This window comes from Cajanus cajan, chromosome 6 (assembly GCF_000230855.2).
Source record: "Cajanus cajan strain Asha chromosome 6, NIPB_CcT2T_4, whole genome shotgun sequence".
Taxonomy (NCBI): domain Eukaryota; kingdom Viridiplantae; phylum Streptophyta; class Magnoliopsida; order Fabales; family Fabaceae; genus Cajanus; species Cajanus cajan.
This window is the reverse complement of record NC_138522.1, coordinates 52,926,270-52,936,283: the sequence shown is the minus strand read 5'-3', so window position 1 is coordinate 52,936,283 and position 10,014 is coordinate 52,926,270. Positions and strand designations below refer to the sequence as shown.

At 30.7% G+C, this 10,014-nt stretch overlaps 1 protein-coding gene across 1 annotated transcript; it reads left to right on the top strand.

Moving 5' to 3' along the window:
• Window positions 1–4,387: 4,387 nt before the first annotated feature.
• LOC109799939 (protein tesmin/TSO1-like CXC 6) lies at window positions 4,388–9,865 on the top strand. The gene is made up of 8 exons (XM_020360602.3): window positions 4,388–5,254; window positions 6,051–6,158; window positions 6,300–6,477; window positions 6,630–6,977; window positions 7,287–7,387; window positions 7,489–7,583; window positions 8,339–8,716; window positions 9,600–9,865. Exons 1-8 carry the CDS (start codon window positions 4,908–4,910, stop codon window positions 9,812–9,814), a joined length of 1,770 nt encoding a protein of 589 aa, XP_020216191.1. The 5' UTR covers window positions 4,388–4,907; the 3' UTR covers window positions 9,815–9,865.
• The last annotated feature ends 149 nt before the right edge of the window (window positions 9,866–10,014 follow it).

Genomic DNA, 10,014 nt, shown 5'->3' with positions numbered 1-10,014 from the left:
AGTGTTGATGAGATTTTATAGGTGGAAAAGTTGTGAGAAAAAAAAAAACTAACTTTAGCTTAATAAAGACATTTTTGGTAGTTTAAGTTAGACAAAAAAAAAAGGATCACACTTAAGCGGAAAGTACTCAAGTTTAAGCGAGTCAACTTCAAAAAGATAAATTTGCTTAAACTATATACTTTTAGATTAGTTAAGTAGGTTTTGATGTGTTCTATTATTATTGTTCGTTCACATTTAAGAGTGTGTTTAGGGATTATGATATAGAGTAGATTAAAAGAGGAGGAGAATGATTTGCAAAGAATTGAACAAAATTAGGTTGTTTGGGAGAAGTGATTTTAGAGGGTTTTAGGTAAATAGAGGTGAATCTCATAAAAAAATAAATAAAATAAATCTCCTAAAGAGAGAAAAATTGTTAAGAATTTTAGAAAAAAACAAAAACTTCTATACATTAGTTGTTTTTTTTAATCTCATTCTACTAAATAATAGTTGGATATAATAAAAATACAATTTTAAAATATTTTTTTTCTCTATTGATTACCTATTTATTATATCAAAAGATTACAAATTTAACTTTATTTTCTATCAAGTTATAAAAGTTTAATAAATGAGTGATAAGATCCTCTTTGAAAAAGTGTCGACTTCATAACACTTCTATAATATTTTTGAAAGACACGTTTGAAATTGTAAATTGAAAGAAAAATCTAATAAAGTTTTTTTGATAATATAGTATAAGGTTTATTAGCCAATATTTCACTTTGTCATTTTATCTTAATGTTAACCATTTAATTGACTTTTATAAATAGTTAATATTTTAATTAAGGAATTTAGACTTTCAAACACAAAGAATTAGGATTTAAATATTTTACCGGACATTGAAATAACACAAATTATAACTTAATAAGTGATTAGGACGACATAGTGAAATCAAATCCGTGTGTTTTTTATTTGTATTTATTTACATGCATCCAACATTATGCAATTTTATTCAATTAAATTTTTTTAAAAAATATTTCTTCACTTTTTTTCTTTAAATTATTGTGATTAAATTCTAAAAACATTTATAATATATATAAAATTAAATTAAATTTGATTAGTATTACATTTAAGTCTTTTATTACGTCACTTATTCAGTCCATTTTCGTATTTTGATACGCGTGTCAAATTCCTGACCATCGTCATATAAATTGGACGTCATCAGATTTTTATCAAAAGTATTAATAGAGAAACTAAAATTGAATGATCCAAAATAATTAAAAAATCCATTTTACTCAATTAAACTTTGGAAGATAAAAATCAATTAACAATATAATAAGTACATTTCAGCCTCAACTTAAAAAAAAACGATGAGAATGGGCCAAATTTAAGGTCAATTCATGATCGACGTCGCTAATTCGGTAATTCCCATCGATGCGAAAGATACTTTATGTTTATGGGCGAATTAAACGTGTTGGACGTAAGACATTAATTTAATCAACCACATTGTTCAAAAGCCTAATATAAATTTGAATATTTTGGGAAAATTTATGAAAATGTGGAAAATCTAAAATGTTACTCCAACTCAATAAATGAAATTTCATACGTGGTTGTTTCTCCTTAGCAGAAGCAGTGGCCCACATGCATCAGTGTTTAAGGATTGAGACGGCTTAGCAAAATTGGTCGATATCAAGTTTCTCAATTTCTTTTAGGCCAAATAAGTGAGACAAACCCTAAACCCTAAACCATATATATATATATATATATATATATATATATATATATATATATATATATATATATATATATATATATATATATAATTATAATTTACATAATATTTTAAAATTAACAATTAAAAATTAATTCATTTATATTTATAAAATATGAATTTTGTTAATTAAATATTATTTCAATACTAATAAAAATTAAATCAACAAACACCAGGTGGATTCCTTATCTCAGTTATGCCATGATCTAGCATGCGTTTATGCTCTTAGTTTTTAAATAATTTATGAGGATATCTTATTGTTTTAATTTTTTGTTTTAAATATTTTAAAAAAATACTTGTATTATTATGAATATTGCCGTTAGTGAAATGAAAAATACATCTATTTTTAAATATAATGTTTTTTAATTTAATTTTATATAAAATCTTATATAATAATTATTTTAATATATGGATGCACTCACCTGTGTTTACATATTTATTCATGATAAAAAATGAGCATTCATTTATATGTTTTAGTTTTAGTAGTGTACATTATTATAATTTTATGACAATAACTATTAACTTTAACTTTGATTGCTACGAATTTTAATTTATATATTATATCAATTTAAATGATAGAAATTGATTTGTAGTAAACTAAATAACAATATGTTAAATTAAAATGTTTGGAATGTATTGAAATATATATATAGAATAGTGTATGCTTCGTTTATAAGCCTTTTACACATGTAAAAAAACGAATTTAAATATGTCTGTAACTAACGTTCCCATCCCAAGAATTTCTCTAATAAATACGAGTGTGATGCTACATGCACAAGTCATTGGCATATTTTTTACCCACAAGTCACAACTAGAAAAAAAATGATAATGACAGCGATGGATAAATCACTTAGCACACTTTGATGGCTATCAGGTATATGAGTGACAGTGACATAGCATCCAACTTAATCAGGATGTGTTTGGAAGAAATGATGAGTGAGCATGTACAATACGATTTACTCTCTTTCCCTCTCTTTTTCATATTTGGCTGGTTATTAACTTACTATAATATGATAGAAGATTTTGGGTAGACTTGTTTCCCCTTATGTGTTTTGTAAAGGAGTTCGTGAAGGGAGTTGCCATCACTAACTTATTTATTATTTTATTTTATTTTTATTTGTAAGTATAATACATGTTTATAATCGTAAATTATTCTTATAATTTGAAACATGGTAAAAGAAAAATAATTTATAACAAAAAGAAAATTTTGAAAAAATTATCACATCTCAATTTTCTTTTTTATAATTATGCCAAAGATATCATTTTTTACTGACCTCACAACAAATACATGATCACATAATAATGTTTTTTTATTATTTATTATTATTATTATTATTATTATTATTATTATTATTTTTAACTATGTTGTCTTAATATTGATTCGATTGAGTTAGTGACAACAATATTCATAATTAAAAGTATAATTTATTAATGTTACAAATATGATTTAGTTTATTTTTTTATTTGAGTTAAGTAATAACATGACTAATAATTTGTAAATTAACTCGAGTCAATATTTGATTTTATATATGATGCGAAATACGAAATTAAATTGTTAAAAAGTAAAAATGAAAAATACTTTAGGAAGATAAATAAATAAGTTTATTAGTGCTTGCCACATGATATTTATCAATTAATAAAACTTTTTATTTTGTATGGCAAACAACAATTGTTTTTAGAAAAAAGTGATTGTATATAACGGCAACGCTTAGTTTGGAATCTCAAAATTGAGTAAGGTTATTTTTCAAATGTGATAAAATTCCTTTTTTTTTTCTTAGATTCTTGTTTAAGCATTTTATGTTATCTCAAAGTGTAAAACTATAAAAAATCAAATAAATTAGGTGTCATATACAGGAGAAAAATATATGACATACAAATTATTATTCAAGTAGGTCTATTTAGATTCAAATTTGACTTGAATTCAATTAAAAATGATATTATTAATTTAAATTTTTGAATGATATTACATACAAATTATTTGTTATTTTAAATGTATTACTTTATTTGTATATAGTTTATAATTTAATTGTAATATTTTGAGTATGAATCATTATATTTATACTGAATATTTTAAACTAAATTTAAATAAAAATAAGGGTACATTATTTGAGATTCTGAACTCAAATTTTTTAATAAGACAAAAAAATAGTAAGAGAAAACAAAGTTTTTAATTATTACATTCTCATGTGTTGTGAATTATTGATGTAGTTCCCTTACTCTACGAATATATAATTTTTTTTATATCCTATTAATGTGTATATATGCTCAAATGCTGAAACAATTGTTATAATTAAAATAAAAAAAAACGTGTCGAAAAAATTATATTGTTTGCACATCTTACTTCGATATATGTATCGCAGGTGGAAGGTGACGAGGCGAGAGGCAAATGAAAAAGGAGATGACTTCTTAAAATGGTTGGAGTTTAATATTTGGCTATCAGAAAGCATGAATTCTGAACTTAGTTCTTAATTGTTATATTTATACACCGAATAAATTATGTTCATAAAAAAATTGGTTAGAGTTTGTGAGCAGTTTAATATCGATGCAAGTAAAGTTTGACTATAAATAAATAAAATAATTTTTTATATATTTAATTTTCTTTTAATGAATTGGTGCCACCTGAATTCGAATTTAGATTTGTGCGTGCTGAAGATGTACTCCTCCATTGGAATCGATTAGCGCCAAAATTTATCTCCGTCATTATCCCGAAAGTACCGTTACCTTTTTCCGAATCCAACGGAAACGGGACACTTCAAGCTCCGCCAGCAAATCTCAACCGTCAAATCAAACCCTTCAACCTATTCAATTCAATTTTCAAAATCTCGAGAGGGAGAGAAAGCTGCCACTGCCACACACACCATACTCTTCCTCAAACCACCCTTTCTCCGGCGACATTGCTTCTTTCTATTCATCAAAAACCAAAACTCTCTCTCTCTCTCTCTTAATCACCGTTGATTCCTTGCTTATTCAATTCGTAACGCACGCGAATTTATGGCGCCACTCCGAGGCCGACGCCACTCCGTTTCGTTACAACTAACTTAGCTGAAGCGCTTTCCGTGCGTTTCGGTAACGCATTTCGAAACGGCGAGTCGTTAAGAGTAACACAGCAAACCAAGCCGCTGTTTAGCGAGATCCATTTCTGATCACTGTTGTGCGTTTTAAAATGGAACAGAGCGAAACGACGTTTGATTTAGCTCCGCGGAAATTGGCCAGGCAATTGGATTTCACCGCCGCTTGCGGTGATCCGTCGCACCTGAAACTTCCGCCGCCGACACCGCTGCCTCAGTCTCCGTGTCAGACGCTTCAGCCGCCGCCGCCGCCGCATTCTCCGTTGCAATTGCAATTGGATTTGCATCCGCCAGGGCAACGGTCGTGGTTATATTCACGGCAGAGGACACCTGAGTCTCCGGTAATGCCGCAATTGCAAGCACCGCGGCCGAAGCTAGTTTCGCCGCTTCGTCGAATTCCGCACCCGGTGCAGAAGCTTCCGGTGAAGGTGTTGCAAGCGGTGTAAGTATAATTAGCGCTCAAAAGAAAAGGAAATACAAAGAAAAGAAACGGTAGCGTTTTGATTTGCTCTGTCTGAATGATAAGGAGTACTCGGATCGTGCTAAAGCGTAACAATATGCGTAGAGAATGTTGAATTAGATACGTGTTTTAAATTTTAGTTCGATTAAGATTGTATATGAATCTAAGAACGGAAGGTATGTGCTAGAAGTTGGCTTCTATTTCAAGACATCGGTTGTTGGCTGAAATAATTTGAATTTGATTAGATACACAAAAAAGAATGATTCGTGGAAAATTTGTAAGAGTGAGATTCTGGAGAAGAGTGTTTTTGTGGAAAAAAATAAAAAATGTAAGTAGCAATCATTTTCTAGGGGCTGGAAGCCTGGAATTCCTTCTAATTGCAGTTGATAAACCATTTTTGCAATCATAAATGTTTGTTTAATTCTTTTTATTTTCTCCAACATTAATAAAAGTGAGATTGGTTTGCTTGTATCGGCATGCAATGGGGCTCATCATTATCTTTTTGAGGGTGGTTACAATCATCTGAATTGCGGGTAAAATAGGGAAATAGTATTGTATGCATTTTGGGAAAAGAAGTATCATAAATTTGCTGCTAAACTCGGAAACTACTCAAAAGAGCTAAACTTGTTAAGGAAAACACTACAATCTACAAATATTTCATCAGTCCATAAAGGGGTTGGAAATAGTGTTTTATCTCTTTACTCTATTAAATTTTGCCTCACAGTAAGAACTTTTGTACTGATTTATTGTGTCTGTGGATTAATTTGTTTTCTTTCAGGAAGCTAGAGTCTCCTAGATCACAACCTCGATGTTATGTGGAATTAAAGGACACCACTCCAAAGAAACAGAAACAATGTAACTGCAAAAATTCTAGGTGCCTCAAATTGTAAGTACTTTGGCTTCTCCGTAATAAAAACTTTAATCGAGAGTACTTCATCACATAACCATGCTATATCTAAAAATCTTGCATGTTCTTTTCCTGGTCTCTTTCTCTTTAACTGGCAAAACCTAATTTGGCAAATGCTAGGTACTGTGAGTGCTTTGCAGCTGGGATCTATTGTGATGGCTGCAACTGTGTAAACTGTCACAATAATGTGGATAATGAGGCTGCCAGACAGGAGGCAGTTGGGATAACATTGGAACGTAATCCAAATGCTTTCAGACCAAAAATTGCTAGCAGTCCGCAAGAACCACGAGATTTCAAGGTTTGTAATTCAATTAACCTCCCTCAAACACGTGTAATTGGCTTTTGGCATGAAGCTCTTGAGCTAAGTTTTTATGATGGAACTTTCTGTTCTGGGTTTAGTTGATATTTTAGTTGACTTGTCGTCCTTTTAAATATCTTCTTTCAACACAGGAATGTGAAATTCAAGTAATAGGAAAGCACAATAAAGGATGTCACTGCAAGAAATCAGGTTGCCTTAAGAAGTATTGTGAGTGCTTCCAAGCCAATATCCTCTGCTCTGAAAATTGTAAATGCATGGACTGCAAGAATTTTGAAGGAAGTGATGAAAGAAGAGCAATTTTGCACAAAGAGTATAATCTAGTTCACATCAAACAGGCATCTAATGCTGCCAATACCGGAGTTGTTGGATCATCTGGCTATGGAACCCGTTTAACACCCAAGAAGAGAAAAATTCAGGAAATGTTTCCTGGAAAGTCGGCCATGGATCAAACTGTTAACATGATTGCTCAATACCAACAGGTGCTTTCTTTGCATTCTTGACAGAATTTACTTGGTTTTATATAAATAATAATTTACTTATTCTTTATGCAGTACGTTCATTATCATTGGATTGGAAAATGTAAATTATATGAATCCAACAATGCAATAACTTTTTCTTGTAATTATAGCATATTCGCATAACGTAAATCAACATTTCAGCGCTAGCTTTATCCCATCGAACCCTTGATTTCCATATTATTTTCCAGTTGGTTTATTAACCAATTTCCTCCATCCTCAGACATCCAAACTCAATATAATGCTTTTTACGTTATTTTGAATTTTAATCAGGAAATTGATCATATGGCTTCATCACCTTCATCTCTGTCAGATTCCTTTGTTTCTGACCCTGCCAACACAAGATTTTCAGGGTCTTCAAGATCTACGTACCGGTATATAACTTTTGTAATCAATATTTGACAAATCTATCTAATGTTTTAAATTTACATGTAAAAAAAAATAAATTATAACCAACTATTTATTCATGCTGAAGGTCCGTATTGGCAGATGTCCTCCAGTCACAGAATGTGAAGAATCTCTGTTCACTTTTTGTTGTTCTCTCACGTGTAGCTGCAAATCCAAATAAAGGTTTTTAATTAGCAAAACATGGATGTTTACTTTATCTTGTTTTAAAAATAATTTGGTTTATCTACTGTCTGCTGAATAATTTTTATTATTTTTGTTTGCAAGTATTCTAAATTTCATTCTGGTAGGACATTTATTTAATGTAAGCATCTGTTTTATTTTATTTTTACACCTATTTTGTCCTCTTTATATCGTTTTGAAGATGTAGTTAAATATTTACTTCTAATTTAGGGATAAACTAGGAGAAGTGGTGTTATTGTCATGATATATATTTAAAAAAAACCCATTTTTTTAGCATAAAAACTTACTATTGAATATTTGGTGCTGAAAGAATTCAATTTGTAAAGTTTGAAGGGAAACTATTGACATTTAATATAATTAATGAGGTTATTTTTAATGAAGCTAGTGTCATTTAATAATAAATTTACGTAAGAAAGGGATTCCGGTGAAAACCTTTTGAGACCTTCGCACACTAAATACTTTCAGCCATTTTTTTTCACTTTTTCAATTAGTTATGTATTCATAAACACTACTAAAATATGCCTAAAGTCTTTCATTTTTTGCCATAAACGTAATTTGGCCATAAGTGTCATTATGCAGTTGCATATCTTCGGAGATGTAGGTTTCAGAGTCAAGGTTCACATACCTGTCAATACTTTTGTCTTTTTATGCTGCTTTTAGCTTTCACTCTTTCCATATCTTCTTGACATATTTTATCTGAACACAATTGGCATTTAAATTGTTTTCCCACTTTTCAGAAATGAGAGTTGACCAGCAAACAAAATCTGGGAACGTTGAATCTTCTGTTGCTTTATCAGCTAAATCGCTTCAAGAAACTAGAGATGTCAACCGGCCTGTTTCTGATGATGGCATGAATAAAGATGAAGTTGATATTGCCAATTGTAATCGGCCATTATCACCGGATACAGCGGCATTGATGTGTGATGAAGAAGATGCTATGCTTTTTGGAAATAATTCTGCAAATGGAGTTGCATGCAACAACACTTATCAAAACATGATTCAAAAGTCATTTAATTCTGATGGATGCACTGATGTTTACGGAGAGCAGGAAAGGCTTATATTGACCAAGTTCTTGGATGTTCTTCGCGGACTCGTAACTCATGGTAGCATAAAAGGTAAGGATTTAGCGTTATTGTGTTGAAGGCTTCACACTTGAAACTTTGGGCAAAATTAATCTGGATTTTCCTGTCTTGAGATTAACTGCAATATTCTATAAATAGTTATTTGTGGAAAGTCCCATTTGACATGACTAACAACTATTTATGTCTTGTGGCAGGAACACTAATTCAGCTGACCATGTAGTGTACACATACCTAACTTCTTTATTATGCATCTGTACTTTGTAGCAATTTGTCTTATTTATCCTACTACCTATGTAAACAACTTACATCAACATATTCATAAAATTAAGAATGTCAATGTCTGGACAGAACAGAAAAGTGAGAAGCCATATTCTCCCTTAGCAGGGTCACCTTGTTGCCGTACATAAGCTTATATATCTAAAGCAAGAATTAATTCTAGTCACCAAGGAAGGATGTAGTGATAAATCTGGCTTCATCATTTGTATGCTTATAGAAATTGGCTGAGAAGAAGATAGTTTTCCTTGAGTTTAAAATCATTGTGAAACATCGTTATTTCCTAAGTTCATCTTTAGCTATTTGTGTGTCAAAAGAGTGTATTTCTGGATTTCCTCATCTAAAGAGTGTTAATAACACATTCTCTAACACACTCCTTTTAATACATTCTCTTGTTGGTCATATTTCATTGGAAAGAGAATCATTAAATAAGGTGTCAAATTCACCACTTTTGTGTTTTCTAATAATTAGTGACTTAAAATAAACACAGGTAGTTTGTTTAGTATTGGTAACTTGAGTAAATAGAAAAAATAATACAGTAATCTGAACTGTTTGATCTTTTCATTCCTTGAGCTTCTTTGAAAATTTATTAAGAATCTCATTAGTGCTAATTAACTAATATTGGTTATCTTTAACGTTGTAGAAACGATGTGCTATTCTTCATCCAAGAAAGGGGAGATAAACGAGAAAAAACCTGCAGACAACAGCAATATTGGTGCTGAAACCGACGTTGAGAGTGAGAAGGGAACTGATAGAAACTGCATTACAATTTACCCCATCCCATCGGTTACTAAAATGTCCCAGACAAATTATTCAATAACTAATGGACATGGTAATAATGATCATTCGTTGACGTGATTGATAATGAAAAATGTTGCTGGTAATCTGTGTGCAGCCAGGAATTTCTTCCGTTCATGTGCATCGTTACATACAAGCCCTGTTCCCTGCTGTTAAATTAGAGCTTGTCTAGCTAGAATTACGTACATGATACAACTGGAACCTCGTCTTTCCTGCAGTGACATCTCAACAGAATTAAGTATTGGTCGGAACACTGATCA

Excerpts from the sequence above, each read along its gene's own strand:
- LOC109799939 (XM_020360602.3), top strand. The coding sequence starts at position 4,908 with ATGGAACAGAGCGAAACGACGTTTGATTTAGCTCCGCGGAAATTGGCC. Across the intron at positions 5,255-6,050 it reads GTGAAGGTGTTGCAAGCGGT|GAAGCTAGAGTCTCCTAGAT; the intron begins GTAAGTATAATT and ends GTTTTCTTTCAG. Across the intron at positions 6,159-6,299 it reads AATTCTAGGTGCCTCAAATT|GTACTGTGAGTGCTTTGCAG; the intron begins GTAAGTACTTTG and ends GGCAAATGCTAG.